At 40.6% G+C, this 23935-nt stretch overlaps 3 protein-coding genes and 1 long non-coding RNA gene across 9 annotated transcripts in view; 3 read left to right on the forward strand and 1 right to left on the reverse strand.

Moving 5' to 3' along the window:
• Nucleotides 1–23935, forward strand: part of LOC113039050 (zinc finger protein 501-like) — an 847435-nt gene that overhangs the window by 497357 nt on the left and 326143 nt on the right. The gene's annotated exons all lie outside the window — the stretch shown is intronic.
• On the forward strand, nt 4787–10060 carry mvb12a (multivesicular body subunit 12A). Of its 2 annotated transcripts, XM_026198663.1 has the most exons (10): nt 4787–4919; nt 5106–5201; nt 5293–5376; nt 5579–5678; nt 5812–5941; nt 7937–8077; nt 8389–8513; nt 8661–8719; nt 8977–9036; nt 9217–9730. In XM_026198663.1, exons 2-10 carry the CDS (start codon nt 5106–5108, stop codon nt 9280–9282), a joined length of 861 nt encoding a protein of 286 aa, XP_026054448.1. In that variant the 5' UTR covers nt 4787–4919; the 3' UTR covers nt 9283–9730. The 2 variants fall into 2 exon arrangements, with proteins under 2 accessions (XP_026054448.1, XP_026054506.1); XM_026198721.1 differs by lacking the exon at nt 7937–8077 and having other exon boundaries at nt 9217–10060.
• Nucleotides 12587–23935, forward strand: part of lpar2b (lysophosphatidic acid receptor 2b) — a 17567-nt gene continuing 6218 nt past the window's right edge. The window contains exons 1-3 of one of the 4 annotated variants that reach the window (XM_026198131.1): nt 12587–12806; nt 17496–17901; nt 21380–21794. In XM_026198131.1, the coding sequence (XP_026053916.1) occupies nt 17590–17901; nt 21380–21794 (727 nt within the window). In that variant the 5' untranslated portion in view covers nt 12587–12806; nt 17496–17589. Of the gene's footprint in view, nt 12807–12845; nt 13049–17492; nt 17902–21379; nt 21795–23935 lie in introns of those variants that run through there. The other 3 variants (XM_026198052.1, XM_026198266.1, XM_026198186.1) reach the window with 3 other exon arrangements.
• The window catches only part of LOC113042777 (uncharacterized), a 6045-nt gene continuing 26 nt past the window's right edge, over nt 17917–23935 (reverse strand). The window contains exons 1-3 of the long non-coding RNA XR_003275630.1: nt 23345–23935; nt 19355–19421; nt 17917–19180 (exon numbers count right to left, since the gene is read on the reverse strand). The exon at nt 23345–23935 is cut by the window's right edge and continues 26 nt beyond it. This is a non-coding gene — a long non-coding RNA (uncharacterized LOC113042777). The remainder of the gene's footprint in view (nt 19181–19354; nt 19422–23344) is intronic.

Genomic DNA, 23935 nt, shown 5'->3' on the forward strand with positions numbered 1-23935 from the left:
TGTAGCTCAAGGAGGCGCTCCGTCTTTAAAATAAAATGTTATAATGACGTGATGACATCAAATCATGGCGTTATTGCACTGCACGAGTTATGCGCGAGTCAAATGTTTTCTTTTCTTTTTATTTTAAAAGCTTATTTATTTATTTACAATAGGCATATAATTATGTATATTTAATATACAATTATAATTATGTATAATTATATACAAATATGTTTAGAATTGATTGGGGGGGGGGGGGGGGGTGCTCAACTCCGAGCAGATCTGTGAAACTAGGTTCACTTTTACATTCACACTCTTAAAAATAAAGGCAATTTGATAGTGATGCCACAGAAGAGCCATTTCTGTCTCAGTAGAGAACCTTTCAGTGACCAGTATATAGAAGAATCATTCAGTCTACATGATCTATGATTGATAACTTTATGATGACTTTATTGATAACAGTCTACAAACAAGATTTCCATTTCCACTGTAAAAAACAAAATAACACTTTTGTGTAGTGGAATGGTTCCTTGGCCGCCAGAGGCTCTTCATGGTATGATGCCAATAACAAAACATAATTCAGCTAGCTTAGGCTAAGCAGGGATAGATGCCAGCTCAGCGCGCGTGCGCGCGCACACACACACACACACACACACACATACACACACACTGTCTCTGTCATTGGTCATTATATGATCTCACTCGTGTCTGAGGGATTGGTTGTGTCTCTACTCGATCAGATCTTCTGTCGTCAGCAGTGAGTTTGTCACCAGAGGCTGATGTGGTCAGCAAGGGCACGCGCACAGGACAGGTGTGCCCGCTCAAGAACTGAAACAAAACAAATCCGCAGTGCGCAAGCAGGACTTCAGCGCGCGTCATCACCGCGCGTCACCTGTGGGCAGTTAATAAGAGACTAATAATCACAAACACATCCTTAGGCAAGTACGTTTGTCATTTCATAAAGTCATTTTTAATAACCGTAGGATAGTACTACTGAATTAGTATTCAACGTCATTACAATTTAATAAACTTATGCTTCACACAGTGGAGTTCACACAACAGATAGGCTATGGGATCAGATTCCGACCAAATGTATTGCAGTTACGGATTAAAAAAAATATATAATAAATAACAAGCGTGAAACCAACTTTTAAAAACGCAAGTAAAATTAAAAAGTGAAAGCAAACTTTTCAGAATAGCAAACAATGGTCACGGATCAAATAAAAAAGTGTTATATTAAAAAAAATGAACATTAAATGAAGCATTAAAAATAAGCTTGAATCAAAACTGTAAACACATTTAAAATCATATTGCACAGAACTGAAATATTGTTGCAAATTTATCCTGATTGCACACAAAATGATGTTTTCCTTTGATATATTTCTCTGCTTTTGGTCTCAGACGTTTTCTGCACACTTTTGTTTTTTGTATGCTTCTGCTTCTTCTTCCAAATGTTGAGTTAGAGTTTCATGTAGATCAGGACGGGTTTAGGCTCATGCATGACTCGGACTCCAGACTCCAGACTCGACCGGAAATGACTCCAGACCTGACTCAACTCGAGGAAAATAAAAAAGCTGCATGCAGATGTTTATAGATCAGTTTCAGGCCTCATTCATATGTGGAAATAAATAGGATATAAATCAGATATGTGCATGTGACTGTCATGTAAACGGGCAGATCGGATTTAGACTATCGTTATTATAAGGTTAAAAGAAAAGAGGGAATCACTCAGTTCAATGATCTGCACTTCATTGAACTGCTTTTGTAGTTTAATTAATCAATTTATTTGTAATGAACACAAGTTATTTTTACGTTTGATTAGTTGTTTTCTGTACATGAATGCTTATAGTTTTTTCACACAGCAGGCCAGCTGAGACTGATTTAAACCATGATGTTTGTATGGTTTCAGGTGAGTTTGATATTAGTGCAATGCTTCATGGGAAATGTAGTCCGTGGTGAGCTGCGTCAGTCAGTGTAGTGTAGTGAGAGAGTCAATATGATGGACGGGTGACCTCTGGTGGTGATCGGACGGAAGTACACGGGCCAGATTCATGACACAGGTAGACTGAATACTGACTAACTATAGTAAAGATCTCAGGAGCATAACCCTGAACAAAAATAAATAAATAAATAAACACAGGTATTTTATTCTGTCATGTAGCCTTGCATGTATCTAAATGTAAAAATCTGCTTGTTTTGTCCAGACCTCTGCTTGGAAAACAGAGCCATGTCTCTTTGAACATGAATTGAATACCCTTGACTTATATCATAAAGAAACTTTATTAGTATGTTTTTGCAATATCTGGGTTAGATATCTGCTTATGGTATTGGACTCTTATTATAGAATTTGATTACAGAAAAACTGTTCTGAACATTGTAATTAATTAAAACAAAAGACTGGATCTACATTAACCTTACATCTTAACACCTCTTTCTTTCTTTTTTACAAAGCAGGTCATAGATCATATATTTTATTCATCAACAGGAAGATTTCAGTACATGAGGATTATAAATGGGATTTTCTTTAGCGAGCCATTAATGACTTGAGACTAGATCATTTTGAATGATGTCTTGCTCTTATCTATCTTTATTTGACTGAAGTCAGTCTCTCTGGGGAAGGGAACCCTTCAGGAGCACATTTAGGAAGAAAGAAGAGGGAAATGTGTACAAGATAAATGCTATCTTTGCAGCTATCACTTGATAATAGGTTAATATATCACTTATGTTATGTTATGTTATTACACATAGGGTAACAACAGTATTTTTCAACTGTTCAACTAGCTTACATAACCACAGTAAATTGTGATTTTGATACAATGTTTTTTAACATTCGCACTTTATTGATAACCTTTATTGATAATCTGAGTTTTGCAATACATCTTTATTTATTTAATATACACAATTAAATATATACATTTAAATTAAAAGCAAACTTTGTTAAATTAATTTTATTAAGGAGTGGCAGAAGTGGTGGTGCAATAGTGAAAGTGAAGTGACATTCAGCCAAGTATGTGCTCTGCATTTAACCCATCCAGAGTGAATTTATGAATGAATTAAAGGTCAGTAATGAACAATACTGCACATATTATAGCGAGCACGAGGAAGGTCCTCTTCTGGAGGATTTACAGTATAAACAACACCCGTCAGTTATATTCAGGTCTACAGCGACACCTGCTGGAGCAGTGTAGTAACTTCTCTCTTTATTATTATTATCATTATTATTTTATTGATTTCCAACATATAATATAGAGGTATTGAACAAGTATAAAATACAACAAAGAAATAGAACATATACAGTATAATATAAATAATAATATAGGTAAAAGATGAATAAAAAAGTTATGAGATTATCATATAAATAACATAAAAGCTTACAACTCTCGTTATGTCAAGATCGCGAGAAAATCAGAGGCGTGTCAAAGTCGAGTCCGTTACTATAGCAACAGTAGATCAGACAATCGCTGTAAAACAATAGACTTTATAATATATATTTCATCATTTCGTGATGACGAGAACATTTACGAGGAAACAAGAAAAAAATGCATGTGAACTTATAATGACTAAAAATCTCAGAATTATTAGAAATGTAAACGCAAAAAAAGAAAAGAAAAAAAAAAAGTCTGAATTGTAAGATGTGACCTCATAAATGGTTTGTAAGTGTAGACTCAGAATACGGAGGAAAGTCAGAATTGTAAGATAAAATGTTGTAGCTCAACAAATCAATAATAATAAGTAATGAATCAATAAACTGTTGTGAACTGTTCTTCTGTATGCTCATATCAATAAAATCTCACATGTCATAAATAAGCTAAGTGTGTCAGCTGACATTATTTATTTGTACAGAGGTTCTGGTTTATTCTGGTAACTGATGAAAATAAATTGACAAATGATTAAATATGACAAACTGTGAAGCAAAAATCCAGCAATATGAAGCATATTAAGAGCTTTTCCCCAAAATGTTATTCTTATTTTATGTCATACCCTTCATTTATACATTTGATTGCTGTTCAGTGTTATTTTATTATGAATTAGACATTATACATATATATATTATACATTATATATAAATATTTTTTATTATAATAATATTTAATTTCTATTTTTTTTTATCAAATTTTATTTTTGTTTTTTCTTTTGTTTTTTCCATTTTCAAATGTTTGACTCGTGTTGTTCTGTCTTTTTGTCATTTATTTCATTGTTTATTTATATTTTGTCATTATACTTTTAAATTACTTTTTCAGTTTTAGGTTTAGTTATTTTAGTATGTCAAGTTAAACACGATGAAAATGAGAAATATTGAAATAAGAATATTGTTTTATATGTTGTATTTAATTTTATTTAAAGTTTGTTTGTTTTAAAGTAACGTTCTTTTATGTTTATATTTTATTTTATTGTAATTGTAATGTATTCTTGTGTTTGTAGATGGCAGTGATGAGTTCAGAGACGTTTGCTGTCCACAACATTTAACCATAACTACTGGATAACTTTTAAAGATAAGGATTTTACAAAAAAAATATACAAAACTAAGATAAAATATATTTGAACTTGGCATAAATATAGATTGATGGACCAAATACCCACGGATTTTTTTGTATTTTATTAATTTACATGACTCTTAGAAGTCTAGAAATCACACTATAATCTTAAAAGACAAAAAGTCGCGCTAAGGGTTTAAGTAAAATAAGGAATATATAGATTTTTACTTGTTTCAGATTATTATAAAGCCTGATTTGTTTAAATTCATTTTAATCATTTTAAGTCTGAACCCTAAGCGATAGAACCTCCTCCTCCCGCACTGAGCATGCGCGGGCCGCTCTGACGTCACCGCAGTGCATCATGGGAGTCGCAGTCTTTCACTGCTTCCTGTTTTCTGACTGCGAGAGTGAGTTCAGTTCAGCTGCTCTGTTTGGAATCGAGAAAAACTTCATAAACAACAGCCTGTGAGTACTGAATTCAGCCTTACGTGTTCATTAAAGTGGTTTATAATCAGGCTGAAGTGTAAAAACTGATGTTAATGTTGATTAAGGCGTGTGTTTGAAACTAATGAATAACTAAGGGAACATCTATCATCTGGTTGTTGTGTATCTGTTTGTGATCAGTTCTGACTCCTCGTGATCTGTCTGTAGATGTCTGTGTTGGGGTCCTCGAGCGCCCCCTGCAGGCCCATCACTGCAGTGGCCTGGGTGTCTAACAGCAGCGGCTGCCCTGGTCACTTCACCCTGGTAACCATGACAACCACCCACGGTCAGGTCAGCATCTGCCTCCGGAGCTCAGATGATGTTGTTAACCGTGTGTGTGTGTGTGTGTGTTTAGATCAGTCAGACTGAGGATGGAGCCTCGGCTAACTTCATCCGAGGGTTTGCCATCAAGTCAGGATACTTCCTGTGTTACAGTAAGGTAAGATGCATTAGAGGATCGACTCACTCTTGAGAGATTGTTCTGTCATTAATTAATCACCCTCATGTCGTCCAAACCTGTATGCCTTTCTTTCATCAGTAAAGCGACAAGAGTAACACATAAAAACACATAGATGATTTAATGTCCATCTCTCCACACGTGACGTCTCCACATGCTCTTCATTCCTGCCTGTCTCTTGTAGGATCTGTCCGCTGGGATGGTTGTAGCAGATGTGCAGGTGATTACGGATAAAGAGACGATTCCTCACGGTTACTGCTACATCCCAGAATTCCTGGAGCAAAGTAAGAATGTTCATTTACAGATGTGGGCCTTGCAGCCTCCACAGATATGTGTGTGTGTGTGTGTGTGTGTGTCTCTCCTGAAGGGTAATCACTATGTGTGTGTGTGTGTGTGTGTGTGTGTGTGTGTGTACAGAGGCATCTGTTGGGAAGAAGAAACGCATATGTGTGCGGCTCGTTCCCATGGGCAGTGTTACGACGGCTGTTCTAGATCTCAAACTGACAGTCAAGAATAAGACCATGGTTCAGCAGTACACCTGCCTGGGGTGAGAGACACCTGCTCTAGAACACACATCTATTCAGCAGTTCTCATATGAGACTCTATATCTCTAGATCTCCTATCTGACACTCTATAAGCCTTTTCTGGAACCAGGCACTCTGGCTTTTGAATCAGACGCTGTGTACACTGGTTCTGGAATCAGACACGCTGTACCTTGATTCTAGAATCAGATGCTCTGGACATTGGTCCTAGATTCAGATGTTCTGTACATGGGTTCTAGAATCAGATGCTCTGGACACTGGTTCTAGAATCAGACACTCTGGACAATCAATTCTGGAATCAGACACACTGTGCTTTGGTTCTAGAATCAGACACTCCGTAATCTGGTTCTAGAATCAGACACTCTGTACACTGGTTCTAGAATCAGATGCTCTGGAAACCGGTTCTGGAATCAGACACACTGTGATTTGGTTAGGGTTAGGATCAGCACTATTCAACAGTTCTCCAATATGACTTTATACCATTCTGGAATCAAGAATTCTGTACACTGGTTCTAAAATCAGAAGTTCTATACACTGGTTCTAGAATAAGACACTCTGTACACTGGTTCTAGAATTAGATGCTCTGGACACCAGTTCTGGAATCAGACACACTGTACTTTGGTTCTAGAATCAGATGCTCTGTACGGTGGTTCTAGAATCAGACACTCCGTATTCTAGTTCTAGAGTCAGACACTCCATAATCTGGTTGTAGAATCAGATGCTCTGTACACTGGTTCTAGATTCATTCGCTCTGTATGCTGGTTCTAGATTCAGTCGCTCCGGACGCTGGTTCTGGAGTCAGCCGCTCTGTACGCTGGTTCTAGATTCAGTCGCTCCGGACGCTGGTTCTGGAGTCAGTCGCTCCGGACGCTGGTTCTGGAGTCAGTCGCTCCGGACGCTGGTTCTGGAGTCAGCCGCTCTGGACGCTGGTTCTGGAGTCAGTCGCTCCGGACGCTGGTTCTGGAGTCAGCCGCTCTGGACGCTGGTTCTGGAGTCAGCCACTCTGTACGCTGGTTCTAGATTCAGTCGCTACGGACGCTGGTTCTAGATTCAGTCGCTCCGGACGCTGGTTCTGGAGTCAGTCGCTCCGGACGCTGGTTCTGGAGTCAGCCACTCTGTACGCTGGTTCTAGATTCAGTCGCTCTGGACGCTGGTTCTGGAGTCAGCCGCTCTGGACGCTGGTTCTGGAGTCAGTCGCTCCGGACGCTGGTTCTGGAGTCAGCCGCTCTGGACGCTGGTTCTGGAGTCAGCCACTCTGTACGCTGGTTCTAGATTCAGTCGCTACGGACGCTGGTTCTAGATTCAGTCGCTCCGGACGCTGGTTCTGGAGTCAGTCGCTCCGGACGCTGGTTCTGGAGTCAGCCACTCTGTACGCTGGTTCTAGATTCATCCACTCTGGACGCTGGTTCTGGAGTCAGCCACTCTGTACGCTGGTTCTAGATTCAGTCGCTCCGGACGCTGGTTCTGGAGTCAGCCACTCTGTACGCTGGTTCTAGATTCAGTCGCTCCGGACGCTGGTTCTAGATTCAGTCACTCCGGACGCTGGTTCTGGAGTCAGCCGCTCTGGACGCTGGTTCTAGATTCAGTCACTCCGGACGCTGGTTCTGGAGTCAGCCGCTCTGGACGCTGGTTCTAGATTCAGTCACTCCGGACGCTGGTTCTGGAGTCAGCCGCTCTGGACGCTGGTTCTGGATTCAGTCGCTCCGGACGCTGGTTCTAGATTCAGTCGCTACGGACGCTGGTTCTAGATTCAGTCGCTCCGGACGCTGGTTCTGGAGTCAGCCGCTCTGGACGCTGGTTCTAGATTCAGTCGCTCCGGACGCTGGTTCTGGAGTCAGCCGCTCTGTACGCTGGTTCTAGATTCAGTCGCTCCGGACGCTGGTTCTGGATTCAGTCGCTCCGGACGCTGGTTCTGGATTCAGTCGCTCCGGACGCTGGTTCTAGATTCAGTCGCTCCGGACGCTGGTTCTCTGTGTTCATTGTGTGTGTCTGTGTCTCAGGGACATGAATGGCTTCGTGGTGTGGTGTTTAAAGGGCCAGTTCTCCACTCCAGTGCCTCAGGCCAAGCCTCGCCGTGTCAGTCTGGACATGCGCAGTCTCTCGCTGGAAGGAGCCGGACCCCCGCAGCCTCTCAGACCCAGGTACCCCCTCACAGTCATCAGTGTGGAGAACATCAGTGTTATGTGATTCACAACAAAACAAGATTCTCCCTTTCACAAACAGACTCCAGTGTTTGGATGATTTGACTGCTAAATTAGACAGAAATAAATCCGCTGGAGTATCTGCACATTCACAGTTTTAAAACATCTTTAGCACTTCAGTGTTGGTTTTATAATGCAGTCATGTAGCCTAATGCTGTAGGTCACAAAACCAGGAGCTGTGTGGTGGTTAGGGTGGTTGCTAGGGGATTCTTATATGGTTGCTAGGCTGTTCTGACTGTCTGTTTCTACAGCAATCCTTCTGATGTCTCATCAAAAGTCAGCTTTCGGCGCAGTAAGCTTGATACGAACAACCTGATGGAGGATGTGAATGACAGTGGTAACCATAGCAACCATAGCAGCATCCACAGTATCACAGGTACAGCAGCAGACGAATCAATCCCAGCATCCTTTAATATAACGGAGACACACTCATATCATCATATACATCAGTCTTCACACGTGACATGAGTGAAATCATGTGGATCATGTCATTAGACTCACTCTCGTTTATGTTTGTTCTTAGGAATGGATGGAGTTCCTTTCAGTCTACACCCGAAGTTCAGTTCTCAGTCAGACACAAAGGTCAGAGGTCACTGCCACACTCCTTAACGTGTGGATATATGTATGCATCTGGTCATTATGGCTCGGTAAACCCTGAACGGCTTTTGTTTGACTTGAGCAAAGATCATTTTATTGTGAGATGAGAGAATTTAGCTTGAAGCGTCTAAAAATGATGAGAGTACAAAAGTCTTTGAGCACAGAGTGCCGTCATTAACCTGTCAGCATCTAGTGTGGAGTCACAGTGAGCAGTAACACACACCTGTTGTTGTGTGTGTCAGGTGTCTGCGAGCATCCTGAGTGACATCCGCATCAGATCAGTGCAGGACATCGAGAACGAGGTGATCTGCATCCTTCACAAACACCATGATGAGAAATCACTGTCAGTTTTAGACTGTAAGATGTCATTGTGAGATGATGTAGACTGTAGATTGTTCTGGAGGACTTCTGTGTCGAATCGGTGATGGTTTGTTGACTGCGGTGTAGTTCAGCAGGTTTTGATGACAGATGTTTCTCTGCAGTATAACTACACGTTTGCGGTGGAGGAACAGGCAGCAAGGAGACTCTGTCCGTCAGTGAGCAGCTGACATCATCCTCTCGCCGGATCAGAACCACAGTCCTTCATGTTACGCTCAGACGTCACACATCTTCCTGGTTTAATAATCCTCTGTGTTTAAAAACACACGGCTGGTTCTAGTCTCATTCTCTCTCTTCTTCTCGGGGTTGGTTTTTCTGCATCCAAACGTATAATCTACACGTTTCTATGAAACACTTAACAGTCGAATCAAAGGACCTGACAAAGTGATCTCCACAGGGATATGTGCATTATATATTTTATACGCCCAAAATATTCTGTGTATCTGTTATGGGAGCTGCAGTTTACTATTTAAAAAGTGTGGTTACACTAATATTCTTTATTTAACTTAGAAAAAAATGTATGTTTCAGAAATGTGAGGACCAACAAACAATGTGTTTTCTTGTATTGTCTGGTTGCTCTTTTGTCTGTTTAAATATTAAAGCGACTGGATAATTTCATACTGAGTTGCTCTTTGAAAACATTTGTACTTGATTTGATCAAATCTGTCTTTTGGGGAATATTAGTAAAAATGAAACTTACACAAAGGAAGTTATATTTTAATCAGAGTAATTTTTTTTTTGTAGTAATTTTAATTGTAAAGCGTAATTTCATCGAGATCACTGTGAATCCCATTGTTGTTTTCTGATTAATAATTTTAATTAATAAATGCAATTACAATTTCAAGGGATAAATCAACGATTATGATTTTTGTCATGATCGTGCAGCTGTGCTATAGCTGTCATTTTGTGGTTATTAGTTCTTTCTCTTTCAGTAAAACACATCTAATTATTTTTGAGTCATGTCTGTAGATATACACTTCTGTCCAATCAAAGGACATTCTGAGCGTGAAAGCCCCGCCCCCTGAGACCACCTGACTCTGAGCAGCCAGTAATAAACCTGAAATACAGTTAGAAAGATCCCAGTTTAAAACCCTGGGAGAAAATGTTTTTATAATGTTTTCCCGAGTGTCATATTTGATGTGTCAGGCTTTTATGAAGGAAAAAAACAGTGCAGTTTTATTAAGAGACTCAAACTGAGTGAAAATATGACAGATGATTGTAACAGTAGATCAGATGCTGACCTGGGATGATGTTCGCTAGAGTTCAGAAGCTCATGGATCATGTGTGAGTCCAGCAGTGAGTGTTAGTGATGGGAGAGGATCAGACAGGAGTGTGTGTGTGTGTGTGTGTGTGTGTGCTCTTCTCTTGAAGTTTATTTCAGTCTGTTTTGAAGTGATTTTTAATGTTACCTCAGACTACAGTTCAAAATAAATTAATAAATTTATTCATCAAGGACATTTATAATGTAACAGAAGTTCTTTTCAACAAAGAATCCTAAAAAAAAACATTTAATGCACAGTTTCCACAGAAATACTGAGCAGCACAACTGTGTTCAACACTGATAATAATCTTCATGTTTCTTGAGCAGTAAATCATCATATTATTCTGATTTCTGAAGATCACGTGACACTGAAGACTGGAGGAATGATGCTGATTACACTTCCTGTCTGTTTGAACACACACAGCCATGCTCACACTCTGACTCTCACAGATAACAGATGACTGTCCTCACAGACGGTCCCGGTATCTTTCTGTGTCCAGCTCAGTCTCAGTGTATCTGTGCCACTGTCCTTCTGAAGCTTTCCCACAGCCTGTCTCTTCTCTTCCCACAATGCACCTGATCAGCAGGGCTGTGGAGGGCCTTGAACGATGTGACCGTTGAGATGGCTTCAGTTTGTTCCTTCTGAGGTTTCATGGATGTTGTGTTGTAGAGCAGGAGTGAAATGCTGTTATTGTTGTTCTTCTCTTGTGTTGAGGATGTAAATGTTTGTAAAGTCACTGTGTGGTGTCCTCAGATGGAGCTGTGATCTGAGTTTGGTGAAGACATCTCATGCGTTAAACAGTTAAAGCTGTTTCAGTTAAAGTGGCCCGACCCTTTAGTTTGGAGTCCCTTTGAGAGACCTATTGAAAAAGTAAAAATGTGTATTTTGATGATGATTGATATTCACTCTCCAGAGAATCTTTCTGAACTGGTTTGAAATACTCCACATACCCAAACATTTCACACTAACGGTTGATGATGGTCATGATATTGAGTTTTGTATGAATCAAGTATCTGGAGCTTGAATTCCACATCTGTGACAGATGAAGCTGAAGATGTTTGTTAAAGAACAGCAGAAACACTGTGTGTGTTTTTATATAAGTGTGGGGAAAACATGGAAATGATTTGTAGTTTTATCCTGTTGCAAAGATCATGCTTTCTTGCTCTGTTTTCCACACACGTTTTCATATAGTGCTGCACTTTCCAGATTATGATGCATATTGTTATCATCTGAAACATGCTGTGATTTTCAGTTTCACTTTAATTATAACTGGTTTAGGCTGAGCAAGACAGGTTTATTTCTTTGCAGCACACTTCATTCGTACACCATAGTTCAGAGTGCTTTACATAAAAGAAAGTAAAATAATCATAAACCCCCTGTAAGAACGGATTTAAATGAGTTTGAGCTCTTACACTGAACTCTTTTATAATAAATGTTTAGAGTGAAGGCCACTATCATTTCAGTTTGTGTTAAACTTGTTCTGTTCTGAATATCGCTCAGTTGAAATGATTTGTTTTGGAGAAGGGACATATTAATACACGTTTATAATGTTTGTAAACATTTGGTTTTTGAATCTCTTCATCGGCAGAGGGAGCAACACACACACACACACACACACACACACACTAATCTAATGTGTGTGTGAAACATGAACTGTGAATGTGCGTCATGTACAATGATAATGATCTTTATATTTGTGTGTGCAATTCTTGATTTGAAAGAGGAAGTTCTGAAAGTATGTCTGAGTATCAGTGTTTCTGTTAAGTTACATTCCTTAGTGTGTGTGTGTGTGTGTGTGTGTGTGTGTGTTTGGGTGGAGTGATATTTCAGAAGCCTCCTCCTCAAATCTGTACCAGATGATTGTAAACAGCTCCAGATTTTACACACACACACACACACGCACACACACACACACACACATACACACACACACACACATACACACACACACACACACACACACACACACACACACTTGGGCTCACGTGACATGATACCAAGGAAGTATTTTCTATTTTAATAATTTTAGATGTTTTTGAATATCAACGTTTAAATTTGTACATATAATGTATATGATTTTAAACAGACTATTAACAGGAAAACTTTGTAATTTGTTTTTTTTATTTTTTATTTATTTATTTAGGTATTTTGAACAAACGTTAAACCTTTACATATTGTTCTGCACCAGTCTTAAAGTTGTCGATGCTTCCGTTTTGAAGAGCTCCTCATTGGTCAATCGCGTCACCTGCATCCAATCAGCGGCGTCCTCAGAGGCGCGTCAGGCCCCGCCCCCCTCAGTAGTACAGGTGAGTGAGTGCGGCGTCGAGAGCGCGAGCGGAGCAGCGTCATGAGACTCGGTCCGAGCCACGGACTGTATTAACCAGAACCGAACTGACCCGAGTGGACCCGAACTGACCCGAGCGGAGGAGACCGTGAGTACCGCGCTGTTCCTCTGTGACTGCAGCTCCTCGCTCCTCACCAGCTCTTGAGCTGAGAGAGTTTCAGTGTCACGGCGCTCTGCGTGTTTATGACCGTGAACTCTACTCACAAAAGTGTGTGGGTGTGTGTGTGTCGCAAGTGTCTCGCACAGATAGATCTCTCGCACCTGTTTCTGTGAATGGTGGGACTTTCCATAGATAGTTTTTTTTTTTATTCTGAACAAACGATATTTTCTGTAAGTAGCCTTTATTTCTCTGTTATATTTCTACACACACACACACACACACACACACACACACACACACACACACACTGTCTCTCGCTCTCTCTCTCTCTTTCAATGTTTCCAGCTGAAATCCTCTTCTCTGCTGGTGATTGCTGGTGTGTTTGTGGCTCTCAGGATGGTCAGAGCCGGGGTCACTCTGTGGTCAGAGCCGGGGTCAGAGCGGGGGTCACTCGGTGTTAGATGCAGTCACACTGATGGCTGTTTTCTGGATGTGGAGTGATGAGTGTTGCTCTGACTCTTCTGTGTTTCTCTGTAAATCTAAAGACACTTTTACCTAACTCTGTACGCAGGGCTTCAGTCTGATGTTCGTCTGATCAGTCAAACTCGTGGTTCAGGACAGGACACACACGTCACTGCTGGAGACATTGATTCTACTCTGATTGGGATATTTTGAGACCGATTCTGAAGGGTAGGATTCGTTAATGGAATAGAAAGCCGTCCGTGTTTATGATGAGGTCTCAGAGGTTTCAGCCCGAGGTGTGTGGCATGATCAGTTTTGGTCATCATCTGTGTGAGCGTCTCAGGTCCCTCACATGAGTCTATCACTGGTGTAGATCTGCCTCCCACACCGCCCCGGAGCCCAGGACATTATTATCTGAGCGATGCATGTTCTGATCATGTGTTTAGACCCAGTACCAGTCTCTGAAGGGTTAGATGCAGACCCTGGTGTTACACTGAATGTGACTCTGGCTGATGTGTTTGTGGATCAGGTGTTCTGGGTCTGGTCTCGTGTTGATGATGTCACACAACCGTTTTCTGTCTCTTCTTTTGTCTGTAGGCAGATCCTGTATTTCCTCCATCCGTGGTGATCTACAGGACGGTGGTGTTCACTCATTATGTGTTGTATATTATTTTCTGTTGTGTACATGAAGGCATTTCTCCATGTGTTTCCATCTGTACAGTCATTTCTTCATGGTTCTTCTTGTTCAGATTCCAGTTGTCCCAGAAACTTGTTTTCAGTTGGGTGTTGATGTACTGTTCTTTCTTCTCTCTGACTGTATTTTTATGTTTTTTTTAAGCTCTTCGAGCAGTTTTTATTTGAGCTCGATCTCTGTTCAACTGATTTATAACACTTTACTCCTAAAAACATGGTGAAGATGTTGGGGAGAATCATATTATGACTAATTTGTTGCTGTTGTGGGAATGTTGTGTAATTAAGGCTGGGCGGTAAAAATTAAGTGGCTTGTGTGTGTGTGTGTGTGTGTGTGTGTGTGTGTGTGTCAGGGCTCTAGAGTGCGACCTAATTTCTCAAAGGTGCGACTAAAAAAAGAGTCCGAGGTTTGTTTCCTTGCGGTTGAACAACGGACACTAGAACCCTGCACTTCACCTCTGGCCTATCTTCACGTCATAGTTCAGACGCGGGCTGTGTTTTACACTTCTCCTCACGATTATATTTTACTCATCCATCAGTTAGTGATGGAAGAAACCTGCAGCTCCGGTGGAAACGACACGAGAGCGTGCTGCTGTGACTGTGAAGAGCTGCTCGGTGTGTTCAGTGTCCCGCAGCTCAACAGTTCTGTGTTCAAGGACACGCAATAGACGGAAATAGTATAATCATACATGTGACGGGGGAAATAGTAAGGAGATATTTGAATCATGTACTAATAAACTAGTGTTTTCTGAGTCACAAGGATCCAGTTGATCCTGACTCATCATCTCTTCATTAGACGCATCTTTAGAGAGAAGAGCATCTCCACGGATGATAATGAAACGGTTTTTGTTTTCAGTTAGTTGTGTTTAGTTCAGTAGTCATTTAAAGCTTACTACAGATATATTTATCATGTCTGTGAGGCATGTTTTCACTGAGTGTCGGTTCATGTTTGTACTCCTTTAAAGAGGAGATGAACAAAGCACATCGGGTTTTTGTTCTTTATTTTATAAAAGCACAACGTTTTGTTGATATTGTGAGTGCACACAAATAACACTAGCCCCTTTGCAGTTATGAATGATGTATTACTCTTATGAGCAAAAATGATGGCGTATTGGGCTCTTCGTGTCTTGTCTCTCAGATCGTGAACAGTCTTGTTAAAGGTTCCTGTGTTACTGATGTTTGATCTGTATGACCGGACGCTGGGGGCTGTTCTGGGGCTCTTGCTAGTTCATTAATGTAGATATTGATCAGTGTATAGCTGACGATACACCACGGCTCTGCGGGAGGATATCTGTGTGTTTACTGCAGATTTGTTATGAGTGTACACGTGTGATGATGTCGTATGTTGTTCCTCTGATGCCACATTGGATTCATTGAAGTAAAAGTCAAACGCTTTTCTGAAGTCAACGAAGCATGGAAAGATATTTCTTTTCTTAAGTTTGGTGTCTTTGTCAGTTAGGGACACACATTCTGTGATAGTTATTAGGGTTGAGTTTGTCTCTGTTTTCTGAATTGAGGTGAAGAGGCCTTTATTCCAGCTGCTGGAAGGATGATATTAAACAAAAAAATGAGTTTGCTCTGTGGATTTAACAATGTAATTCAGAATGCCATCCATGCCACATGCTTGTGTGATTGAGTGTTTGTATATTGTGGCACAGTTCAGCGAGTGTAAGGGTATACTCTAGGGTGTTCTGGACTCTTTAATGGTGGACTCTAGAACACATGGTGTATTGTACAGTGAGTTTGATCATGGTTTATAGAGAAGTGGTTTACCCACACATCTCCGTTCTGGATGGGTAACTCTTCATGGTAAGATTGGGTTAGTCAGTGTGTTCCCGTGTTCCTAGAAATGCTTTGATTCTGGAGATTGTTCTGTTACTCTAGCTGATTTTGTATATTATGTTTCTTGGAGTTTATCGTGGTAGAGTTAGCGTGTGTCTACATGGTCAGCATCTCTGTGTTTCTGATCTGATAAAGGTTTTTGCACTCATTGTCAACCCATTTCTGTTGTACATGCCCCGTGTATTGTTTTGTGTGTGGTTTTTAGGTTCGATAGTGTAGCACTTATTGAAATATTTGGTTGATCTCTCTTTCTGTGTCTGTTGTGTGAGACAGCGAATCTTCAGGTCTGTTGAGATGAAGTGAAACAGCACAGATCACCTGACAGAGAGTGAAACTGAAGCGCTCCATCAGAGAGTGAGAATATATCTGTGCTAAACTTATACTTCGCCTCAAACTCCCTCACTGGCGAGTGAAATACACGTTTTCAGTGAGTTACCCTTCTTGTAGAATTGTGCTTCAAATAAAGAACTTTATGTTGACCAGATGCTTAGTTAATCATTTAAGCTACAAGTTAATGTTGTCTATATGGACAGAGATTTAAAAAAAGAGTTAACTTTAACTGCAGTGTTAAATGAGATGCGGTCGAAGATTTGGGTGCACCTAACTTTTGTGTTCATCTAGAGCCGAGTGTGTGTGTGTGTGTGTGGAACACATCTGATATCTGATCGTGTTTGTTCGTCTCTCTGACGTTGCTGAATCAAAGACTCTATTTTCTGTCTTGAATTGTTTCACTCCTCTCAGTTCCTGTGTGTGTGTGTGTGTGTTTGTGTACATGGTTGAGTGTCTTCTGCAAGTACAGTGTGTGTGTGTGTGTGTGTGTGTGTGTGTGTACATGGTTGAGTGTCTTCTGCAAGTACAGTGAGTGAGTGTGTGTGTGTGTGTGTGTTCTGGTTTCTCTGGTCAGTGTGTGCTGTGAATCTCACAGAAGTGTCAGGAAATGTCAGTGTCAAATAGAAAATGAAAGTGTTACTTTCTTGACATTTGAAGAGGTTTGATCATGTAACGTCTCTATTTCCTCTACACACGTTATATGTGTGGTCAGGTCAGTGACTGTGTGTGGAAAATAAACCCACTCTAGATCATTTAGAAACATTTGACCTTTTGTGTCTCGTCTCATTACTGTAATACACACAGAATCTCATTCTCATTACCGTAACGGAAGAGATTTAGGTCTTTTACATGAAATATTTAGGTCATATTTTTATTTAAGTGTTAAAGAAATCATTGTATTACATTAACAAGAATCATCTGGAGTGAAAATATTCTTGTCATGAAAATAATTCTCAGTAGACATTCTTATGTTATATTAAAGTCAGATTTAAATGGCTGACTTGAATATAACACATATTTTGGAAATAAAGCTTTTTAGCATTAATGTCTCTTTCATTACTGTAATAAAAAAGAAAAAAGAACAATCAAGGCCTATATAAATAAATAAAATATTAGCATATATTCTCCTCATATTCATGCAGACCTCTGTAATACGAAGAAAGAGATCTAGGACAATCTCATCACTTTATTATACAGTCTTAAATTTAGACTGATTTAACTAATGCCAGAACTCCTAGTTGTATCCCAGTGATGAGAATCCTCACGGATCCTAATGCTCATAAAACATGTTCGTTTTCTCTAAGTGATCTTTTCATATTAAAACCCGGCTGATGTTCTCCTCTGTTACAGTAGATCTGGTTCCGTATGACTTCATGAATGACCTCTGACCTCTGACCTGTGAAGCCCCGCCCCCTCCAGGCCCGTCCAATCACGCGCAGCCGTAACGATGGTTTGCCATGACAATGAGAGTATCAAGTTCTTCTACAACATCAGCAGGAAGAACATCAGCGACACGTGGAGGACTAAAGACTACGTGGTGGTGTCTCTGGGCCTGCTGGTCTCTGTTTTCGTCATCTTCACCAACATCCTGGTCATGCTGGCCATCTTCATGAACCGCAGGTTCCACTACCCCATCTACTACCTGCTGGGGAACCTGGCGGCGGCCGACCTGTTCGCAGGCATCTCCTACATGTACCTGATGTTCCACACGGGCCCCTGGACCATCAAGCTGTCCACCAGTCAGTGGTTTATCCGGCAGGTGAGATGATGAAGATGAGCTCAGGGGTGTGTGTGTGTGTGTGTGTGTGACTGCTGGTTAATGAAGAACTGTGCTGCAGCAGGACTCAGACTGAGATTCAGATGAAGTGTTCACACACAGAAAGAACACCACACTATGTTCTGAAGGAACTCTTCTGCTTTGATGCGTTTTATTTAATTGTTAAAAATCTATTGATACAATTATTCAGACACATTGATGTAGGAAGCATTTATTTTTATTGAATATTTTCCCTTTAAATGCATTAAGCCACTAAGAAAATACATTCTAAACCTTTATTGAGAATCACTTTATTTGACAAAAAAATTTGTTGTAAAGGAATTCTTGTATTTTATTACATTTCATTTCATACAGAAATGACATTATGGGAGGACGTGTTCATATTTTTTAGAAAATTAATGTATGAAGTCAGTATGACTCAGGGCGGCCGGTTGATGGACAGGATGTGCTGCACTTCCTGTTTCCTGTGAGGAATTCTGGGAGAAGCTCCATGATGGGGCTTTATCTGATCAAAGCACACACAAACTCAAAGCTCTTCATTACAAACCGTCAGAAATAAACGTTTGGTTTAACTTGAGGACATTATGATAGACATATATCACTATTTATAATAAAACTGTGTGAATAATAAAAAATAAAAACCTTAATGCAACATTTAAAACGAAGTGTTCTGTTATGATATAATAATATTTTAAAAGAATCTTTTAGGTTTTAGCAATTCAGTTGTCTACACATGTGTTTTGGGGAGGCGAGTGAATTCATGGAGTCAGTCACAATGGGCCTGTTTTCAGCCGGTTCAGGTGCATTATGGGAAACAGTCATCTGTGTCTTCCTGTGTCTGTTTTCATGATGAGGTTCTTGAAAGTGTGATGTTTACCTCAGCATCAGCATGACCACAGATATCACAGCTTTGCTTGTTTCCCGTGTTGCTGAAGGTCAGAAGTGCATCCTCTAGATGGAGAAGAAGAACACTGTTACTTTGTGTGAACACAGCTGATAGTGTCCCACTTGTTTTACATTTTCACTTTTTATTTTAACACTAATTCCTTGACATACTTCACATTGAATGGTTTCTCATATAAGTAACTGTTTGTTCTTCGTTCATTCTTCTCGGTTATTAGGGTTTAATGTTGTCACATTCAATATTTCTGTGTTGAGTGTGTCACCATGAAGGTGTTTGGTATTTGTGTGCTGCTTCTGATGAGTTCTGATTCCTCATGTGACTTTCTCTTTACCACCAGTGTTTTTATTTCATTTAAATCTGTAAACGTAAAAAAAAGGTTGCAAGCATGTTTGTTTTTACTGTAAAGTTCTGGCAACCACAGCCGCCATTATTGTATAATTATAAAAAAATGTAATATAAAACTTAATGTAAAAAATAGCATTCCATATAATATAGTAGGATTTAAAGCAACATATACTTTTGGCCACATACCTCATGCAAGATTTTTGCACTGGACGGTCGAGTACACAGGGTATCTCAAATGTAAGACTTTTAAGACCTGCACAAATAAAATGAATACCATATGAGCTGGGTAGAGCAGTGTCTATGAGAACATATTAAACCGTTTTGTAAAATCTTGCACATGAACTGTAAATCATGCTTTTTAAAAACCCATCAGCCTTAACAATTTTTAAGAAAATGGATGAGTAAATCGCATCAATTATTATATTAATTTAAAAGGGTCATGAACTAGGAAATCAAAAATCCCTTGATCTTTTGACATAAGAGGTCACTGAACTATAAAAACATCCTGTAAGTTTCAGAACATTTTCATAAAGTCTAAAAACAGCTTATATTACAGTTTGTATAAGTTGTGGAATGTGCCACTTCATGACGTAATCATGGGGCTAATCATCGCCACTGACAGATCATCAACACCTGCTCCTACAGCACTGCCTGTTTAGCCCCGCCCACCGATTCTTCAGCACTGCCTGTTTAGCCCCTCACACTGATTTTTTAAGCACTGCCTGTTCAGCCCCGCCCACTGAGTCTAAAGCACTACCTGTTTAGCCCCGCCCACTGATTCTTAAGGACTGTCTCTTTAGCTCCTCACACCGATTCTACAGCATTGCCTGTGTAGCCCCACCCACCGATTCTACAGCACTGACTGTTTAGCCCCGCCCACCGATTCTACAGCACTGCCTGTTTAGCCCCGCCAACCGATTCTAAAGCACTGCCTCTTGACCTCCTCACACTGATTTGTAAAGCACTGCCTGTTTAGCCCCGCCCACAGATTCTACAGCGCTGACTGTTTAGCCCCGCCCACTGATTCTACAGCACTGCCTGTTTAGCCCCGCCCACCGATTATACAACACTGTCTGTTTAGCCCCGCTCACTGATTCTACAGCACTGCCTGTTTAGCCCCGCCCACCGATTCTACAGCACTGCCTGTTTAGCCCCGCCCACCGATTCTACAGCACTGCCTCCTGAGCTCCTCACACTGATTTTTAAAGCTCTGCCTGTTTAGCCCCGCCCACTGATTCTACAGCACTGACTGTTTAGCCCCGCCCACCGATTATACAACACTGTCTGTTTAGCCCCACCCACCGATTCTACAGCACTGACTGTTTAGCCCCGCCCACCGATTCTACAGCACTGCCTGTTTAGCCCCGCCCACCGATTCTACAGCACTGCCTGTTTAGCCCCGCCAACCAATTCTAAAGCACTGCCTCTTGACCTCCTCACACTGATTTGTAAAGCACTGCCTGTTTAGCCCCGCCCACAGATTCTACAGCGCTGACTGTTTAGCCCCGCCCACTGATTCTACAGCACTGCCTGTTTAGCCCCGCCCACCGATTATACAACACTGTCTGTTTAGCCCCGCTCACCGATTCTACAGCACTGCCTGTTTAGCCCCGCCCACCGATTCTACAGCACTGCCTGTTTAGCCCCGCCCACAGATTCTACAGCACTGACTGTATAGCCCCTCCCACCGATTCTACAACACTGCCTGTTTAGCCCCACCCACCGATTCTACAGCACTGCCTGTTTAGCCCCGCCCACCGATTCAACAGCACTGCCTGTTTAGCCCCACCCACCAATTCTAAAGCACTGCCTCTTGAGCTCCTCACACTGATTTTTAAAGCACTGCCTGTTTAGCCCCGCCCACCGATTCTACAGCACTGACTGTATAGCCCCTCCCACCGATTCTACAGCACTGCCTGTTTAGCCCCGCCCACTGATTCTACAGCACTGCCTGTTTAGCCCCGCCCACCGATTCTACAGCACTGCCAGTTTAACCCCACCCACCTATTCTACAGCACTGCCAGTTTAACCCCACCCACTGATTCTACAGCACTGCCTGTTTAGGTCTGTCTACTCATATCTGCATGTAGTAGGTCAGAGTTGTCAAACTAAATCCTCAGTTGTCAAACTGAGTCCTGCAGAGTTTATATTCACCCTTATTAAACACACCTGATCCAGATCTGCTGTAAATGCTGTTCTTCTGTCTCTCAGGGTTTGATCGACACCAGTCTGACGGCGTCGGTCATTAATCTGATGGCCATCGCGCTGGAGCGCCACCAGACAATCTTCACCATGCAGCTGCACAGTAAAATGAGCAACCACCGGGTGGTGCTGCTGATCATCGGCATCTGGCTCATCGCCATACTGTTGGGTTTGGTGCCCTCTATGGGATGGAGCTGCTTGTGCAACACCAGTGTGTGCTCGAACATGGCACCACTCTACAGCCGCAGCTACCTGGTGTTCTGGGCCGTGCTCAACCTGCTGACCTTCACTGTCATGCTGGCCGTTTACATGCGCATCTTCGTCTACGTGCTCCGCAAGAACCACCGCATGAGCCAGCACACCTCGCAGGTCAAGCAGAAGGAGACTGTGCTCAACCTGATGAAGACCGTCGTCATGATCCTGGGTAGGACCGCTCACTTGCCTGTATCTTAACCAGATGAGATGAGATTAAGCATTTTGCTGTTTTCCTATCATGTCGTAAATAACGATATGTTATTGCTATAGTTATTGTTATAGTTATAATTATAGATATAGTATATATTGCAGTAGTTATAGTCAGGGTCATTGTTATTATTATAGCTAACGTTATAGTTATTAGTTTTAATTCTTGATATAGTTATTACTATTATATTGTTATAGTTATCATAGATAATATTATAGTTACTATTTTTAGTTATCGCTATTGTTAGTCATGTTTGGTTATAGTTCTCATTAGTTGTGATTTTTGTACAGTTATTTTAAAAGCTATTATTATCATTCTCTTTATTGATATAGTTGTATTTACAGTTATTCCTATAGTTTTGATACAGTTATTGTTATAGTTATCGTTACATTATCACTATAGTTAACACTATACGTATTGTTGCAATTATCGCTATAGTTATCATTATAATTATACTGTAGCTATTGTTACAGATATGATTTTTTTATTATTTACAGTTATTGTTACAATTCTCAATATAGTTATTGCTATAGATAGGTATAGTTATCGGTAAATGATCACTATGGTTATTATTATAGTTATCACTATGGTATTGTTCAAGTTATCGTTATAATAATAGTAAACTATTTTTACAGATATGTTTTTTAATTTCGTTATCATTACAATTCTCAATATAGTTATCGCTTTCCTTGCAGTAATGCTATAGTTATCGTAACAGTTATGCTATAGTTTATAATTATATAGTTTAGTATTATAGTAATGTGTATTATAGTTAGTTACAGATTTTTTTTATTATTTACAGTTATCGTTTCAATTCTTTGTATAGTTTTTGTCATAGTTGTCATTGTAATTATAGGTATTGTTACACTTATATCGTGTTCGTCATAGTTAATATTATGATTCTTGGTGAAGGACTGAAGTTGAATCTAAGGTCACATTAGTTCAGAAGGCTCCTTCCTGTCTCTGATAATAAAGTTAGTTGTTCTGGGTGTTGTATCGTCTCATTGTGTCTCAGCACTTGATGTTACTCTGATAAATACACAAACAGTCCCGCAGTGATCCAGAGCAGTGGTCTGAATGTGTTTGAGTAAACTCCTGTCCTGTGTTTAGAGAATAACATGCAGCAGCTGTGTACTGAAACACACACACACGCGCACGCACGCGTGTAAGATCAAGGCCTGTCTGGACTCGTCTGACTGGATCTGCATGTTTGCACCATCTCTGCTTTACTCTTCTGTCTGTAGAGACCGAGAGGCAATGCATGTTCTGACAGAGTCATGTCACGCCTACTCACACACACACACACAGGAATGTCAACACACGTACTCTGACAGCGTTTCTGGAAACTCTTGCTATATGAAATCTTGGAAATATCCCATAAACACACAAACACACACACACACACACGCACGCACAAGACACTTCCTGAACATGCATCAGAGACCCCTAATGTCTAACGTTCACATTATCAGCAGAGCAATACTGATTTGAATCAAAAACAGTTTATTTACCTTCAGAACATCCTGACCACATTAAGATTTGGAGTGATAGCGTGGGACAGACAGAAGTAGAGTTTGTCCTTCAGCGTAATTACACGTCTGTATTCAGAGTCACATGATCAGTGTCACTCATTTACTTACATTTGCATCTCCTACAAATGAAAAAGGAGCAGCAGGGGTTACTGCGTCTCATTCACATTATTGGAAAGAAACGTAGCAAATAATTCAACCTAATTAATTTACATTTATGCCTTTAGCAGATGCAAAGCGTTTTACAAAAGAGGAACAAAAGCCATTGGTCAAGTGGAAATTCAGAGATAAATCAGCCAATCAGAGCTCTTGATTTTTATTCTGATTTCCAGCATTACAAGTTCCTGACAAACTGCTCAAAGACTCGTTCATGACTATACCCATGAAGTTTTAATTATCATTCTAGAAGAATTTTAGTTTACTCCAATATTAAAGGCATAGTTCACCCAAGAACTCAAATCAGCCCAAGTCCATGACTCTCTTCTTTCAGAGTTATATTAGAAAGCTTCACTGCTCTGGTGTGTATTAGTTGGTCTGGAGTCCCAGGCACTGGTGCTGATGTGTGGATGGAAG

Source organism: Carassius auratus, chromosome 1, assembly GCF_003368295.1.
Source record: "Carassius auratus strain Wakin chromosome 1, ASM336829v1, whole genome shotgun sequence".
In the NCBI taxonomy this organism is placed as follows: Eukaryota; Metazoa; Chordata; class Actinopteri; order Cypriniformes; family Cyprinidae; genus Carassius; species Carassius auratus.